General features: G+C 37.5%; 1 protein-coding gene across 1 annotated transcript in view; it reads right to left on the bottom strand.

Moving 5' to 3' along the window:
- The window catches only part of LOC122797739 (solute carrier organic anion transporter family member 5A1-like), a 253,300-nt gene that overhangs the window by 16,235 nt on the left and 217,579 nt on the right, over positions 1–19,486 (bottom strand). Inside the window, exon 3 of the mRNA XM_044066263.1 lies at positions 6,818–7,047. Within this exon, the coding sequence (XP_043922198.1) occupies positions 6,818–7,047 (230 nt within the window). The remainder of the gene's footprint in view (positions 1–6,817; positions 7,048–19,486) is intronic.

Below are 19,486 nucleotides of genomic sequence, written 5' to 3'. Positions count from 1 at the left end.
GAGTTTGCCACACACAGTAGAATCTGTCACTCAAAAGAAGAACAGTATGCCACCATCAAAATAACAGAACCAGAAAAAGAGGAAGACTTGTAGAACTATTGCTGTATAGATCCAATTTAGTGTAGAGTCATGAATAAGATACTCTACTGCAGAACACACTTATCTAAACTAAATAATACCCTACTAAGTACTTGTTTAGAGGCAATAAACAAGCTCATTTCCACTGACAGTAGAACAGGCACTCAGCCTCATTTTTATGTGTCGAGACAATTTTAAGGAACAAATCAGATTGATATGTCTCCAGTATACAAAAATATGATACTATTGTTGATTACTGCTACAGGAAGCAAAATAAACAATTATTTTTTATTACAAATAACCATTATCCCTAAAAGAGTAATATTTATAACAATCATTGAGAAAACCAAGCATCTCCTTCACTTTATCCTTAAACTATGCTAGCTTAAGTTCACTTAATGGAAGTGGGAAAGTTGTTTCAGCTGACTAGGACCACCTTACCACTGCTCTTTCATAATATCCAAGGCTGAATGGTGGTCTGTTTAAGAACAGTATTCCTTTTATGGCTAGCTATCTCTGATTTAATAGTTAATGGTTGCCAGCATTTAAGGTGCATTAGTTTATATTGGAGGTATTCAGAAGCAGTTTGAAGTGGGGTAATGTCAATGCTATAATGCTGGGGAGATGTCTGCCAAATGCAACAACATTACATTTCTTTCTCATAGCATTTAATTTAAGCCCACTTTTAATAGACCAGGCATTTAAAATTGTAAGTTCCTGCTGGAGGGCCTCTGCATCAGAGGGGGATTTTACAATGGCTACCAGTTTTCAATCATCCACAAACTTGGTAAGCCATATGTCTTAGTTTTTAGTCTGTAGGTCAAAGAATAAATACCAGACAAAAGTCATCCTAGCACTAAGCCATGCAGCACATGGGTTCCTATTATATAATCGAAGACGCCATCCTTCGAATGTGTCTTGACTGAACTTAAAAGCACAAAACAGCAAAATAGCGAAACGGCATGCAAGTGATTTCTTTCCCTGGGAACGAAATCACTTGGCCGCCTCCTTTACTTTGCCATTTTCCTCACTGTAGTGTGATCTCGGAGTTGGTATATTTAAGTGGGAGGGTGGGAGTGGGGGAGGGGTCACAGCCCCCCACTTTATGTAATGTTTTGGAGTGTTTATTTTTATTTTTTTTGTGGAACAGTGATTTTTTTCCCCTGGTAAAAAAAATCACTGTTCCAAGTGCTCAGGATTGAAAGCTTTCGCTTACCTGGGGTCGATAAATCAGCATTTGCTTTTTTAAGCAGTCACTGATTTAATATAGACCCGCAGGATATCACTGGTCACATTCATGTTCTCTGATGTTACCCAGTCACCTCCATCATGGGTTTTGTTTTGTTTTTGTTTTATCCACCTTGCTATCCATCTTACCATATAGTGATCTATTTGCAACACATTTAGTTTACTAATTATGCAAGCATGGAAGATGGCCTCAAATGCTTAAGCCAGATCAAGGTAAGATGTGTTTATAGTGTGTCCACTGTCAACAGCTTGTGTTTCCTTCATTAAGATGTTAACCAGGTTCATTAGACAGGATCAGCCATTTACAAAACAAACTTGCTGTGGCTCTAGCTTGATGAGACTTTTAATATGACTGTTGATTAAGTCTGTTATACTGCATTCCATAGCCTTCCAAATGAGAATTGTCAGGCTGATGGTCCTATTGTTTCCAGGGTCGCATCATACTTCTGAGGATGAGCTTGTAGCCCAGATTCAGGCTAAATAGCTTACACAGAGGTACTGTCAGTACATGTTTGGTACTTTTTTATCAAACAGCCAGGTAAGTTATCTGGCCCTATGGAGAAGGTATTCTTTGTCTCGCACAACACTTTTAGGTTATCAGACTTTCAGTAAGCAAAACAATGATGCTCTGTTCTCTTCCACAGTGAAATAAAATTATATATTTTACTGACTATTGTTTGAAGTATCTGATTATTACTGGAGAAATTTACAGCTACTGGAGGCAGGGGATATTCTGGCCATGGTATGAGGACATTTACCTTAGTTGTTCACCCAGAAGCTCACCTTCAGCTGGTTCATAACCTGAGCTACCATCATACTTTTATGACAGTGAAAGCACTGCATTTAACCATACTCTAAGATGCTGATAGTTTTAGAACTGATTAAGAGGAGTGCTTGCATGGACATTAATGCACTGAGCATTTGCCTCATAACTTTCTAGTTAGTTGCAAGCAGCACTCTATTAGACTTGCATGGACCGAGTTTAAGTTTACTGATATTTAACCAAGCATATATTTTGACATATTTTAAGGAAATCAACATGTACGCACCTCCTAAACCAGATTCAAGACTGGGTACCTTTTAAAAGAATGAGATAATAAAAAGTGAGACAAAGCCCTTGCAAATCACGTTTAAGCTCAGCAGATCCTGTTTTGGCGTCCTACAAGCCTACAAGAGCAGTAGGAAGGAGAAAGAGAGACTTTGAGAGACTTTAAGTATCTCCATTTTATTTATTCTTAAATATACTGCTTACTTCACTTTATTTTATTCGTTTTTTGTTATATTGTATTTAATTCAACTGCATTTACTGTATTTTAGCTACACACTCAAGTGTGCTAGCCTGCACTGTGATTTAAAGTGTTTTAATTGCTTTTTTAAGTGTATTTTCTATGCTAAAGCTAAAAACAAAACAAACAAAAAAAAGTTTTAGTTTGTTTGCTTTTTTTCCTGCCTTTTTCTGTAACTAGAATAGTCCGGATACAGAATTGTTGTATTCAGGACTGTATTATAGTTTCTGAATGCCCAGACTTTTCTGTGATAGAGGGAAGCCTTTCTGCTTATCAGTAGGAGTGGTAAGCACTAGGTAGCCTATCTGCCACAAGAGGAGTGGTTTCTAGCTTGGAAATTGTAGCTTATTGGCTGTTTGGGCAGCATTTCTATCCCTTTTAACTTTCTGCCTTAAAAGCACGTTTGCATGGGTTTTCACTTGTAAGTTCCGCAGGGCCCGTTTTGCCATCCTGCAAGCCTACAATAGCAGCAGAAAGGAGAAAGACAGACTTTGAGAGACTTTAAGTATCTCCATTTTACTTAATCTTGAATATACCATTTACTACACTTTATTTTACTCATTTTTTGTTATATTGCGTTTAATTCAACTGCATTTACTCTATTTTAGTTACACAATCAAGTGTGCTAGCCTACACTGTTATTTAAAGTGTTTTAATTGCTGTTTTAAGTATATTTTCTGTGCTAAAGCTAAAATAAATAAATAAATTAAAAAAAAAGTTCTAGCTTGTTTTCCCACCTTTTTCTGTAACTAGAATAGTCTGGACACAGAATTGCTGTATTCAGGACTATATTGTAGTTTCTGAGTGCCCCAGACCTTTCTGTAATAGAGGCAAGACTTTCTGCTTATCAGTGGAAGCAGTAAGCACTATGTAGCCTATATGTCGCAAGAAGAGTGGTTTCTAGCTCAGAAATTGTAGCTTATTGGCCGTTTGGGCAGCCATTCTATCCCTTTTAACTTTTTGCCTTAAAAGCCTGTGTTTGCGCTGGTTTGCACATCGCGCAGCACCGCTAAGCTAGAGTAAACTATTACTATTGCCAGAAAGTCTGCACTTCAATTATTTCCTTAGATCTTGCTATTTCTCTTCCCTCAAGCACTTAAACTAGCTTCGTCATCTAGCACTCTACCAGACTTCTTGTAGCAATTATTGTAGCACACATAAGTGCTACCAGAACTAAACATTCTATAAGGAAACAGATCCAGTGTTTATTAATAATACTCACCCCTCCAGATATGTCTAAAGGTCAGTTCCCTGCACTTTCTCCTATTAACCTGGTGAACCTGGGCATTCTGAGGCAATGTAACAACTGCCTCATGTACACTGACAACCCTCTCCTCTTACCACCCAACACCCAGACTAGCGAGAGATGCACTTATATATCCAAACTGGAAGCAACACACTCTCCAGCCATGACCAGAACAGCTGGTCCAGAGGATAAGGTCAACACTTGCACCACACCACATGGAACAGATAGCCCTCCAGAACACACACCACCACAGCTCTCACATAAAAACACAAGGCACACACCCACCATCACAGAGGCTCTCAATAGAAATCTACCCAAACAGCAGAGACCTCCAAGGCAGAAATGCAAGTGACCATTACAGCATAGCATAAATCACAAGACACATAGCTCACCTGAGCAGTGTGCCACTCAACCAAAGCCCCTAAGGCAAAATACTGTGCCCAGTATATTAGTCATAGGTGATTTTATAATGAGGCACACAGACATCCCACTCACTAGGTTGAATAAGGAGAAGGTAACAGTCAGCTGCCTGTCAGGTGCCAGGATTTGTCACATAATGCATGCACTCAGGTCACTCCACGACAAGTACAAATATGACTCTGTCATTGTCCATGTTGGTGTGAATCACCTGAGCTGTACCTCCTTGGACTACATGAAAAGAGAAATGGAGGAGCTCTCATATTATGTAGCCCAGGCGGGTATGAGCCTAGCCCTGAGCAGCATCCTACCATCGCCCTGAATGATACCACAGTATGAGCAGAAAACAATTGACTTCAACAATTGGCTATGTTTCTGGAGTCATTCTAAGGGGATCCAGTATCTGTCTGCCTGGGATGACATGACTGACAGACCTCGATGCTTTGCCAGAGATGGCCTGCATCTATCACCCCTCGGATTCTGTATAATGGCCAAGGCTCCTGCCACCCCTATAGCGCCCTTTTAGGCAGTGTTCCAAGGACCAAACTACCATCATAATGGCGATAAATAAATAGAATCTAAGGGTCATGCTGCTCAATGCTAGAAGTCTAAATCTCAAGATGCACTTGCTCGAAACACTCCTTAAAATGGAGAATGTTAACATTTGTTCCATAACAGAAACCTGGTTCAAGGCAGCAAAAAGTACCCCTGCGCTACCAGGCTATAATTCTTTCCACACCTTTTGGCCCCAAAATTCGGTCCGAAGCCATAAAGGCAGAGGTGTCTCCATATTCATAAAAGATATACAAACCTCCAAACTGGTAGCCCAACATAATGCTGCTGAGATACTTCAGGTGCAACTAACACTGGGTAAGACAATGAGTCAGGTTGTAGTCTGCTATAGGTCCCCAACCTTGTCCCAAGACTCCCACTCCATGTTCCTAAGCACCCTGGAAAATATCAGGGTCCAATCCAACTCCCTCATACTGGGTGACTTCAACTACCCCTACATTGACTGGGAAAATTACTCATGTACTAATACACCAGCCCAACTTTTCCTGGAATTCATTAATTCCAATGCTCTGGATCAGCTCATTCTTACCTTCACTAGAGGGAGCAACATCCTTGACCTAGTTATCACTAACATGGGTGACCGTTGATCCACACCGTCAACTCCTCCTTGGTTAGATCCAACACAAACTTATCACCATGGATATCCACATCCCACCCATACCCCCCGCAAAGGTAACCACCATGAAAAACTTCTCCAAAGCTAACTTTGGATACTAAAAACAGAGGTGGCAAACTTCATGACACACATGCAGATGGAGAATAGGTGCATGACTGCCGAATTATACACCAATGCACTGTACGAACACATACACAAATCCATGGAACTGGCCATACTCAACAGAACCAAGACGCTCTACTTCAAAAAAAGGAAGCCCATCTGGTGGTCCCCTGTCATAAACTAACTCTACAACAGAAGAAAGAAACTGTTGCAGAAAAAGGTGAAGTCCCACGATTAGAAAAACTCCCTTATTAGCATCAACAAAAAGTTGAGATCCCTCATTAAATCCTCCAAAACTAGCTATGAAAACAAGATTGCAGCAGATACTAAAGATAATCACAAGGCCTTCTATGGTTATTTCAAAAATCTCCATGGCATTACCCAGGTTTGCTCTGAGCTACTGCACAATGGTATCTCTTATACCGAGCCAATAGATATTGCCAATATACTGCCTGACAGATTCAGTGCCAAATTTACCCCCCCCCCCAAAGGACCTATCACAATGAGATGGGTAAGGCCAATCCATAACCAAATAGAATCCCAAGCACCCAGTATTACTGGTGTGCAGGTTAAATCTGCGCTGTCCAAGTCCAAGAATTCAGCTTCCATGGGACTAGACAATATCCTTGGCTGTGTTCTACATGAACTACAAAATGAACTGGCACCACACCTATGTGCCCTGTTCAATCACAGCCTCACCTCAGGTTTTGTCCCTGCAGAGTGGTGCAATTCCACAGTCATCCCTCTCCATAAAGGAGGAGTGACTACAAACCCTGGGAACTATCGCCCCATATTTGCTGATAGCTCAGTCTCAGGACAAGTTACTGTACTGAATCAGAAAAACTGCCTTTCAATATTTCATTCAGTCACTGAGGATTAACATAAGTGCAACTGTCTTGAACACACACACACGCGCGCGCACAAGGGAGCTAGGCTCATGCAATGTAGTGTTCTTCACACAGTCATATTAGCTTAAATGTAAAATATTAAAACCATAAATTACAATCGTCTTACACAGACACAGACACACACACACACACACACACACACACACACACACACACACACACACACACACACACACACACACACAAAGGAGCTAGGCACACAGTCATGCTACCTTTACTGTGAAACGTTAGAGCTTTCACATATGTGCAGCACAGTGGAAGATGCTACATGCCAGCATACCTTTTATAATTTTTGTCAAAAAAATTGAAATGACAGCAGAAATCATTCAAGAGTGCACAGTACCTTTGATATCCTTTCCAAAGCCCATTGATGAAGCAACTCTGTTATCAGCTTGGTTTCTGCTACTGGATTTCTCCTTCACAATATCATCTTCATCACTGGAGACGTCATTACAGCTCATTTTCTTTTTCTTCTTTTTCTTCTTCTGTCGAGGTGGAAGTTTTTTGGGAAACGTGAACATTGGAAATATCACCAGGAGCATTGCAAAGGAACATAGGAGAAATCCACTCCACCTACAACAAAAATGAATGCATTTATTGGTTTATTATTTGCTAATCATATACCTGGACTGGTCCCATTCAACCAGAGAAGCTCATATGCATACATACTTTGCTAAAGTTTAAAGCACAACAACATCTTCTGTAAAACACAACATGGAGTCTTCAGTTAAAAAATACACCCCATGTATGTATTTTTATTTATTATTACAGTTAAGTTTGAGATATGCTTTACAAGTTAAAGTACAGCTGATGTAGGAACTCATACTTTAAAATATGTATCATTGTTTTCAAAGTGTATTTTTAGTTCCCACTTAAAAGTGGTGAGATTAGGAACAGCTCTTACATAACGATGGAAACTGTCCCCAGGGTAATGGTGAATGGAAAGTAAAGGCATTTCAGGCTGGTACTGTGTGCGATGGAAGGAGTGACCAGTCTGTAAACAGCAGGAAGAGAAGGAAAATGGAGTAGAAGAGGGTACTGAAAAATTCAGTACTGAGCCTGCCTGGTTTTACTCAGGGATAAAGCCCTGTCTCCTGCCCAGGTGATGCAGGTTTGACAAGTGTTTAACTGTTCAGGCAGGGATGATGGGTGTGCCTATCTTGGGGGGTGGGACATAATCCTTCCCAGACCCTGACATATCCCGAGGACTGATTTGGAGTGTTATCTCTATGGGAAGGCTCCAGCTGTAGTACACACATAGCAGTGGCTGAGAGGCTAAAGAGCTGAGTATATCCCAACCCCTATGACATATCGGGAGCATACAAGGGGAGATTAGGAAAGCGCACTCCACGCAGCAGTGTGATGTTGATTTAGGAGCCTCAGTCACCGCACTAATCCCAGACATGGGTAAGTATAGCTGGGGGAGGGTACGGTAGGCCCAGAAGATCCAATGGACCAGCAGAGAGCAATGTTGCAGCTGGTGGTCTGCTGTGGTGGTCCAACAAGAGTTGTAAAACAAAAAAAAGTTCAGCAGTGAACTGCAGAGGAGCAACATTTAATGTTACTTAATTTATATATAAGGAGCTAATTAAAAAAGACAAGCAAAGATAAGACAATTAACTATACTTATGATTTCACTCATTGTGCTGTCAGCCTCCAATGTTTTCAGTGGCTACTAACTGTAGCAAAAACTATACGTATTTATCTTTCTATTTATCTGCATGTCGCTCTGTTCACATATCTAACGACACTTACTTTATTCATTTCCTCTGGGCAAGCCTATTTTCAGAGCAATCCTGGGAAGAAAACTTCCAACACCAACAGCAGATTTAAGAATGTAGAAGACATACCTCTAACGTTTATAAATAGAAGGAATATTGATAATATCAGAAGTTTATGCACAGTATAGCAACATGAGAGTATGACAGTAGTACTTAGAAGAAGCAATCAGGTACAACAGGATTGGGGCACGTCAACATTCTTAGAAGTAATATGGTGTTGGCTGATTATGGAGAAGAATCATGGAAAGGACATATATAGCTTACACATATTATATGTTTCCTATTAATTTAACCAGTAACAGACATAACTTTTTGACACTTACATCATGATGCAGCTGGGAATACGCATGGATCATTCAGGAGTTCAGCATGCATGCTACAAAGTCGGCTATAGCAGATTGCATTTCAACATCACTAACATTCTGCATTAAGTTTAGATGACAAATCCCTGTCTCATATTCTTTGGTTTCATAGTGTACCCTGTTTGTGGATCTCACTGACTGAATGAGGTCTTTGGAGTAAAGGCCAGCACTATTTCATTTTTAATAATGTGATTGCAGCATAGGAGTATATAAACAATACTACATAAGCAATCATGGATAAGATACCTAGCCATACACATCTTTAAACACATATACACAATTAAAAGTTCCTGCAACCCTTTTCAAGCATTTAATAGATTTACCCTAGGCTGTCCATATACTGCGGTGGTGGTGCTGCGGTATATGAGAAAAAAAGGGCACTGTGATTGAAAATGTAAATGTTTACCTTTTACATTCATTGCCCCAAGGAAATGAATAATAAGTTCCTTTAAACAAATTGTGTTGAAATAAGAAATGAAAGGTTAACTGTTTTGTTTGCCCGGAAAAAGGACATTTATTAAATGGCAGGAACAAATATGTTAATACACAGAAATATCCAGTGATGAATCTGAACAGTGAACAACATACATATTTTATTTTATTAATTTGTAAATCAAGTAAGTCCCATCAGTCACTAGCATCCCCTTTCAGGGGTGACCTGAGAGCACTGCCTGACTAAGTGACTTACTCAGAGCCACACAGCAGGCAAATGACAGAAACAGAAATCAAACCCTATAATTTTGACTACAGGTATTTTAATAGCTGAGTAGTACTAGCTGCCAGACAACTCACTAACAGAGGAGGGCTTAGTGGGTAATATTCCCTTAATTCAACTAACCATTAGAAAAAAAAATGAACATGGTCTGATATGGTCACAGCTACCAGTAGAATAAACTACTGCAAGTGTGATAAAATGTCTTTTCTAATCACACTAGGTTTTGAGTGGAGGCACGGGTCTGAAACTATGCTTAGCCCTGAAAAAGATCGGTTTGAGGCAAACTAATCTATACAGTGAAGCAATATAAGGCAAATGCATTTGTTTCCTGTTATTCACATAATGTGGCATGTAAATACAGGAAAGTGCAAGGGCAGAACACTCAAGAGATGCCAAGCATAAAGGTTAAGTACTTGTAAGGAAAAGCATGTTTCACCAAGTGCTCTGTGTTCGGTAGCATTTACCTAGTCAGTTAATGAATATGTGTGTACTTGTGTGTGTGTGTGTGTGTGTGTGTGTGTGTGTGTGTGTGTGTGTGTGTGTGTGTGTGTGTGTGTGTGTGTGTGTGTGTGTGTGTGTGTGTGTGTGTGTGTGTGTGTGTGTGTGTATGTATGTGCATTTAAATCTATATTTAAATCTCATCTACCTATCAATTTATACACACACACACACACACACACACACACACACACACACACACACACACACACACACACATATCTCTCTCTCTCTCTCTCTATATATATATATATATATATATATATATATATATATATATGTATATAGTTGAGAGCTGGTGGCACAATGGTTAAGTTCACTACCTTACAGACATAAGGTAAAGGGTTTGATTCTTACTTTGGGATTAGGGGTTGATATAATGGTTAAGGTATTTGCTTTAATGACACGCAATGCAAAATCTGATTCTCATCTCTGATAAGGAAACTGAGTAGGCTTAAACTGACCCACAAGAGCAGCTACCCTAGTAATTAGATATAGCTATATACATTTTCAGTTGGGGTAGGTATAATGGTAGGGTGTTTACCTCACAAACACAGGGTGCAAAGTTTAAATCTCACCTTTGGAAACAAAATTAGCTAGGCTTAAAATGACCCATAAGAACAGCTAACCTAGCACTTAGCTACAAACTTAAATGTCTTTGATAGTAGAAAAGTAGCACTACGTGTATTGTGTGAACTTTATTATGTTAGAGAATTTAACAGCCACAGACCACACAATACAAGCAGCAACATACTAAATCACCCACAAGTTCACAGCTAGCCATGGAGTTAACCTACCCTTACTTACAGTAACAGATGAAACCCATGAACAATTTCACAAAGATAGAAGAGCATCTGCATTAATTTTAGATTTCCCCAAAGTTTTTGACTAATATGCCATTCTCTCACTATTAAAAGGCACACTAGCATAGGAACTCATCTTCAGCATAATTACTGCTCTTATGTTATTGACATATCAGTGCACTAGATAGGAAATCACAATCTTCACTGCAACAGGTGCTCAAAGCACTTATACCCAAGGACCAATATTATGTCCTTTTCTTTTTCATTAAGTGTTAAACAAATACAGGCATTCTGCAAATATATCTTTCTTACAATCATGAAAACAATTCCTCTCTTCTCTGCTCACACTGAAAAAAGACACTTAAATATAACTAAAGACTACCTTCACAACCCTGAAGTACTGATTAAAACCATATAAAATAAAGTTCATCTGTGCCCATATTCAAGCAAAACTTAGATCTATGGATGGAAAACAGAACATTTACCTCAGGACTGCCTCCTGTACTACTAATGGACAGAGGCAACTCCTAAATTGTTAATCCAATGTATAGATCCCCTCAAATTCTCTATGGTATGATCCCAGTTATTCTCATTAGGAGTACTATATAATTATTGACAGGTTCCTATTACGTGATCGAAGTTTTGAAACTTCGAACATGACAATATCAAACTTGTCTATTCGAAGCTTCAAAACATCGAACACAGGGGACAAAAAGATGCAACAGTAAAATAACTGTTGCAAGAAGGGGGGCAAACTCCCCTGCACCCCCCACACCCCCTACTCTTTAAATATACCAACTCTGAGATCGCACTACAGTACAGTAAAGGGAAATATTCCCTTTCCGCACTATAGGGCAGTCTCAGAGTTGGTATATTTAAAGGGCGGGGGGTATGGGGCACAGTCCCCCAAGTGGGGGGTATGGGGGGCTTGCCCCCCTGGTTGCAACAGTTAGTTTACTGTTGCATCTTTTATTTATTTTTTTCTGTGTTTGAACTTCAGCAAATTCGACTATATGGTTTCGACCATATAGGGTTCCAACTTGTTGAAGTTCAATAACGTAATAGGAACCCATTATTGACCATGAGATGGGTAAGGCCAATCCATAACCAAATGGAATATTTTATTTCAGGCAAAAAAGGGAAACTGGGCGGGCTTAAAATAGCCTGCAAGGCCAGCTAGCTTAGCAATTACCTATGAACTGATAAACCTAAGAGTACTGTCTAAAGGACCCTTCTCCTTGCCACAGAATACAACCTCGTCAATTAGAATTTTTTCACTCCTATTGCAAAAACACAAGCTTGATTTCAGTTCCTCAAAATCTCCAGTTTAGAAGAAGTTGACTTGTAACTGCACCTAACATAGATATCTTGGAAAATTTTGGAGCTAAGACATAAACTTTGACCTCCATGTACACATTTCCATCTCCAAAGTTACAGAAATGGTAATTGCTGTATAGGATTCATGGCAAGTCAACAAATGACAATGCATCTGATTAGCCTTCGTCAAGTCCAGATACTTAAATATGTAACAATTTCACATTATTACAGTATAGAATAAACTGCTACTTAATAAAAAAGCAACTCTTTATCTGTGCTCAAAACATTAGCTAGAAATTATCTCCAAAAGCTAATTATTTATATACATTTAATAATATAACTCATGTACTCAAAATAAAAGGCAACCAAATACTGAAGAAATATAAAAAGAATCCAGGCCACCGTTTAGAGGCAACAATAAACTTTTATATCACAACCACAAATACAAAGATGACCGCTTTCGTCTGAAAACTAGACTTCATCAGATAAAAACACATCTGCTACTCGTTGTTTAAATACCAATTCCCCTAATACATATCAATTAACATTTAAAGAAAACACACTTAGAAATTCCACTTATAAAAATCTATACATTGCTCACTCCAGGGAATAAAACCTAGCAATGCTGAATGCATCTTATGCATATACATAAATCATTACATAAAAAATCTTGTACCTAAACAATAAATGTGCCAACTTCACTCCATATTAATGTAATGGTATTAATAATAAAGATGTTTTTTTTAAAACATCACATACATACAGTCCACAACAAACAAGTAAATGGACATGTTGACATTTTTTTAAAAACAAAACCATTCAGATATTTTCTACCTTAGATATTAAAACAGGTTTGACTGTTACATATTCATTAAGGCCAGGTGAAATAAAAGACTTTAATCTAAGCTACCATTTCAATTCTTTGTTAAGCAAAGCATTTTTAATGTCCCCACCTTTAAAATTATTTTTTTTTATAATAAGATCAATGATGCCAAATTTGAAACTGTTGAAGGAAGGGCATAGCAATGAATGTTTGTACAAGGCGCTCGTCTCTTTTCCAGTTCTTATATCATGTTGAATGCCCTCTCTGTTTTGCAATATAGAATGCATGGCATCCTTCACACTTAGCCATGTATACAATTATCCTGGTTTTGCAATTTCCCTTACGAAATCTAACAATGCTGTTTAATTCATTGTTTAACTTAATCCATGTTTCTCTGAAAATCAAGTGACATAAATTACAATTGCCACAAGAAGTGGTAGCTTTAAAAGAACTATTCTGCCTCTCACCTTGTTCGAATATTCTTTTAAAGTTTTTACCAGTTTTGTAGGTGAAAAAAGGTTTGGAGCCTACTACATCATACACCTCTTTATTTATTTTAAGTGTATTCCAATTGGCTCTAACTATGTTGGTAAATGATTCGGAAAACATATTGTATTCCATAACACAGGCCCCACAGAAATTGTTATCCTCCATTTCTCTTTTTATTACCTTGGACAATGTTTGTCCCAATAAAGCCACATATTTAGTTCCACAACCTCTATAAACTTCATCTAATACTTCCCTTACCATCTCCACAGGGTACCCCCTTTCCAAAAATTTCCTTCCCAGAAATATGAACTTGTTAATTAAGTCATCAAACTCAGAGGTCATTCTGGCTACCCTTACAGCTTGACCTTTAATAAGACTTCTTTTTTGTGCCTGAGGATGATGACTAGTATAGTGCAAGTAACTATTGCACCAAGTGTTTTTACGATAGATTTTAGATCTAAATCCAGTAGGTGTTTTAGTAATAGTGGTATTAAGATAATTTATACTATTTGCATTCCATATGTGTGTGAAAGTAAAGAATGGGGTACTGTTGTTGAGGTAGTCCATGAATTGTTCTAAAGTGCCCTTGGTTCCATCCCACAATATAAAAATATTGCCAAGGAACCTTAAGTAAAGCCTTATATTCTTGTAAAAGGAACTATGAAATACAAACCTATTTTCCCATTCAAGTAAAACTAGGTTGGCATAGACAGGGGCACATGCTGCCCCCATTGCCACACCACTCATTTGTTGGTAATATTCCCCCCTGGAAGTTGATGTAGTTGTTATCTAATATCACCTCCATAAGTTCTAAAATTAAGGAGATTTTGTTCTGGGGAAGAGTGGAGTACTCATAAAGGCTATCACCAAAGTATTCATGTCCTTCAGTCCTAGGTGTATTAGTAAAGAGGTCTTTAACATCTATAGTCAGGAAGCTACAACTCTCTGTCCATATGTCTTTAGTTAATTTACTTAAAAATTCCCATGAATCTTTTATAAGATGTGAAGTTTTAGCCACAATTTCTTTTGTATAGTTATCTACATAAACTGCAAGAGGGTGAGTCTTGAGTTTTTGCTGACACTATAGGTCTAAAAGGAGGCTCTCTAATAGATTTGTGAATTTTGGGCACACCAAAAATGTCTGGTATAGTAGGATAAGTCTGTCATAAATAATTATAAGTTTTACCATCTATCTTACTGTCCAACAAATATTCCTCCAGCAGTGAATCAATTCTCCTGTATGCTATACTGATCTGATTTTTTGATACTGGTGAATATGTGGAGGTGTCAAGTAAAATATTCATAATAGCATTATTGTATTCCTCAACACCAAACAATACAACCCCCCTCCCTTATCCGGTTTCATAATGCGACAACTTCCTTGGGCTTGTAGATCTTGTAATAAATTCAATTCATCAGTCGTCAAATTAGAATGTCCTGCCTTCCATTTATTTCTAGTGTATTCTTCATATATTTCCTTTGTGACTATTTTTTCAAACATTAATAGAACCGGATGTAGGGGTGGGTTGTATGTACTACTTCTCACTAATTCAGAAGATATATTACTGTTATCTTTCTTATTGTTGTTATTATTAATATTATTATTATTGCTATTGTTGTTGAACAAAATGTTTAAATTCAACTTTCCAAGGTATAATTTGAAATCTATTAGAAGATCAGCTACGTCCCCATAATTTTATTTAACAAATTTAAAACTTTTAAAAAAGAGAACAAAATGTTCCTTAGTCAAAGTAATTGTTGTATAACTGAAAATTTTGAAATCCTTATGTTCACTGAGAATATCTTCCGTACCATCTACCACTTTTAATTCCCCTTCCTCGTTACCTTCTTCCACCCATAATTCATCCCACAGGTGTTGTATGTGTGGCCTGGGTCTGAAGGATACCTGATTTTGTTTGCTAGGCGCTCCGACCTTCTTGGTACTAATAAATTCTCACTATGTTCAGGGAAAGAATCTAACTCATCTAGGGGCCTGTGTGTATCTAAATCTCCTGGTAGATCTTTTTCATTTAAAGGTGTTCTATTTTCCACATATTTTCTCCCCCTGTCATCCCTATTATTTTGATTAAGATATGTTTTACCAACAACCTTACTGTTATAGTTTCTATATGGACCTGGCCTATCTCATACTGTTGTTTGTCCCTTGCAAATTTTTTCTGCTTTCTATTGTAAATATTTTGAGTCCTTTTATCAGTTTTAACCAACACCCTTTTATACAACTGTTCATATTCTAGGAACAAGAGATCATTAGTAATGTCAGTGTTTAATTTATTTATTTCAACAGTCAACTTAGATAGAGCCACATCATTATATTTAATCAAACGTGAAACCAAACCTATACCACATAACTCATGTACCCATAGTCACCTACTTTACATATTAATTATTATCCAGAAAAGTCACATTTAATTAAACATCTTGTTATGTTAGTACCTATCCACAATTTCCTCTAATTGTTCCATTTTATATACTTAGATAATTTATTCCTTTATCCTCCAAGCCTGCTTATAGTGTCTGAAAACTCTCACAGAAGCCACTGACTTCTGATGCAATATAATCATACAGTCAGAGGTGCTATTTCATCTAGAAACCATAGACATGTGCTTGTAGCCATCCAAGTCTTCATGAATTTACCCCTTGCTGCTAATGTGTTCAGCCTGTGAGGGACTAACATCTTTGCTTAATAATGCTGACTGGTCCAGATCGTCAGAAAGTGAACCATCCTTTGGTTCTTATAACCATTAAGTCTTTGTTCCTTCTAATTTGTTGAAAGTGTTAACAGAGGTTTACAAAGTATGCCTATAATTGGTGAGGTTGTGTTATGTGCTAAACAGCGACTGGTCCAGTCTATCCCATTGACTTCAGTGGAAAATTCTGTGTTGGAATGCTTAACACACAATTTTAGCAATATGTTGTCAGTTGGTGTGAAAATGCACAAGCAACTTATAAATAAGTCAATGAATGACAACCAGTGCACTTTGTGGCTTATAAGGCAACTGTCAATCCAATTTATGATTTTAATCATTGTAAAATGTTAACCCCAGTCTAGATGAAACCGTTTTGTTGGACTCCAGCTCAGTTACTGTAGCAGACTGTGTAGTACTACATGGCACTACATACATTACAATATATTTTAGAACAACTAAAAAATTAAAGCAACTACAAACAAGGCTAAGAAGTCGACATTTAATTATTTCTCAGAGGGAGTCTATTATTAAAGCTAGAAATAAAAGCAGGACAGACAGCATACACATATCCAGATACTAAGCTTCCAATTTCAGTCTGCTGACAAACAAGAAGGGCATATTGTTTCATGTAGATGTAATATTATTTCAACCAAGTCAGAATAAGACAACTCATGTTGCACAAACCTCAATATCAAAATCACAAAAACAAGAATACAATTTACAAGTAAGTGATCAAATAGAATGAAAATGTCTGTGCAATAATTAGTCAGAATCTGACTGAAACAATAAGCAAACTTCACTTGGTCCAAAATGTCACAATGGGACGCAAAATCTTGAAAACTGTATTGATGTTGTTAATGTCCAAGATGGCACAAAAGTAAAAAACAATGACACTTCATACAGCTGGATAGAAGGTTTAAGCTGTATGTGGCACATTGTGAGAACAGACAGGCATATGCCATGACATAAAATTTAACTTATTTATTTTGAACTCAAGAAAATGCATAGACTGAGACATATAAAGTCAGAAGGTCAGTGCAGCAATCCCTTGATACACTAGATACTTACCAAATAGGATTAAATTTGGAGGGCCTGAACTATAATTTCACGGAAACAGACAGCAGACGTAACACTAAAATAATACAAACTTGCATCTCAACAAAAATGTTTTTCAACTTAAATTTCATTTAACTAACCAATATGAAAAAAAAATCAAGACATCATTTAGTTAAAAGATGTAAGATTGAATTCACAATACAATGGACAATCAAGTATTAGTATAAAGAAGAAAAGAGGTATATTAGAAACATGAATGCAAATACCAGTCATACACAAGTATGATCACAGACAAATGTTCCAGCAAATCGGGAAGGTACTCCAAATTTCATGCAACTTCTGCTTCACATTTAGAGACCCCTGCATACATTTAAACAAAATATGATCTAAATACATTTTTGAAGTGACACCCTTTGATGTATTTTCTTGAATTTAAAGATAAGAGACATGATCATGAGTGAGCTTTGTGCCAACATATGTAGGTATGTATACCTAAGACCCAAAACATCATTATCATAGCACGTGGAAGCCCACCGCAACTCTGTCCACTGAAACAGCTTACCCACAAATGTGTTGACTCTTGTGACATGCCTAACACATATGTCAGCAAATTGTTTGTTTTTTAATTATACCCCTAGCAAGTGTTACCTTTCATCCCACTATCAGTGAAATATTTTTGATGAGCAATAACAAAAATGCTTCCTTTTAAAATATAAGAAAGTTAAAGTTAAAATGTTTTGAATCTCTAAACATAAGCAGAAAGTGTTTACCCAGAACTGTTGTGTAATTTCTAGGCCCATGCATTATTCTCACTTCCCTTGGCCTCCCTAAAGAGGACACTTTCACAAATGAATATTATTTTATGTAACCTAGATAGCAAACCCTGATGTAATTCATGGTTTAAAAAAATCTTTCCTTTTACCTTCATGGGTGAAATAGCTCCTTTTAACTGGAGATAATGCTACCATCTCATGGATTCCTTTCTCTACACTGTTCTCTACATTTCAGAATCTATAAAGGATTGATCCTTTAATTTTGCCACACCAGAAGAAAATATCCTTTTTAGTCCAGTTAGGTCAATTGAGTGACTTGGATTTAGTTCATAGGATGAATTATTCCACATTTTATCAAATAATTTTAACCCAATTTTATGCCTAGCGTGGAAGGCAGCTAGTGTGATATTTTCCTTTTCAGGCCACAAAGATCTTGTACTTTTTTCTTCTTACAGATTTACCATCTACTTGTATTGTTTCTGCTATGATACTCATTGCCTGTGACCTCTTAAATATGGTTTGATCCAGGTCTGAAAAATACTGTATTGCTTCTTCTATCCTTGTGACCATATCAAGTTGGATAGTCCTGGGCTTCAGTGTGAAATTGGAGCACAAAGCTTTATTGTTGCTATGCAGGGTCTTCTGGAATCTCATGAAAATGTAAATATTAGTTTTTGAATAACTTAAATATACTCCTGCCAACAGTGAGAGGGACGTTATCTTGCTACAAAAGCAAAGTGTGGCAAAAGGGAGAATATGACTGCTGTCATGTAATGGGTATTGCATTACTTTCCAGTATTTATTTTTAATGTTGTGTTAATTTTTTTGGAGCTTTTCTAAAAGTTGTTCCACATTATGTTTTTGCAGTAGATGGTAGTAGTAGCAGTTATTTTTGTCTAAGGTTATGGATTTTTTTGGTATCATTCCTTAGCTGTCTGAATCTTAGTTGATCAAGTGGGGCTTTTGTTTTTTGGTAGGTGGCCCATGCTTTGTTTCTGAGTGAAAGTTTGGTTTTGGTATCTTTAGAAAGCCATGGTGCAATATTAACTTTGGTTCTAATAGAGTGGCTAGGAGCATGGGAGTTAAGAATAGCAAGGAACTTGGTGTTTAAGTATGCTACTGCTTCATCTAGGGGGATGCGCTACACATTTATTTACTCGACCCTTCTACCGCCCAAATCATTTAGATCCCATATACACTATACTTTATTGACTAAGACATTCCAAGAACAACAGTCAAATTCTCCCTTTTCCTCTCATCACTCCTCTGCATTCTTCTGCATTACTAAAACCATCTTCATAGCCCCACTCATTTCCCTTATTTAACCCTTCTTCAAACACAATCCTCCAGAGCAGTACTATAACACCAATTCACTTACTAACAATCACAGCATTAATCATACTTGCACTAGATACATCCTAGCACCATCATCTATATCTTAGCTACCTCCCACAGTCTAACCTACCTATATTAAAGACCACAAACTGCTACTTCATTATAAGTCCTACCTTATATTTCATTAACTACATCTACTACTTTAAAATATATTTCTTAAAAGACAAACCACTGCTTCTGAAACCTAAAATCTCAATCTAAAACATAAATGGGGGTCATGCTAGTCCCCTTTCCTTGGTATATCTTCCCTAAGAGGGGGGCATCCACCCTAACACTCACTCTACACAACAAA

Source organism: Protopterus annectens, chromosome 3.part1, assembly GCF_019279795.1.
Source record: "Protopterus annectens isolate FY-2018-M chromosome 3.part1, PAN1.0, whole genome shotgun sequence".
In the NCBI taxonomy this organism is placed as follows: domain Eukaryota; kingdom Metazoa; phylum Chordata; order Ceratodontiformes; family Protopteridae; genus Protopterus; species Protopterus annectens.
Note: the sequence above shows the minus strand (reverse complement) of the source record. Positions and strands in the feature narration are given on the sequence as shown.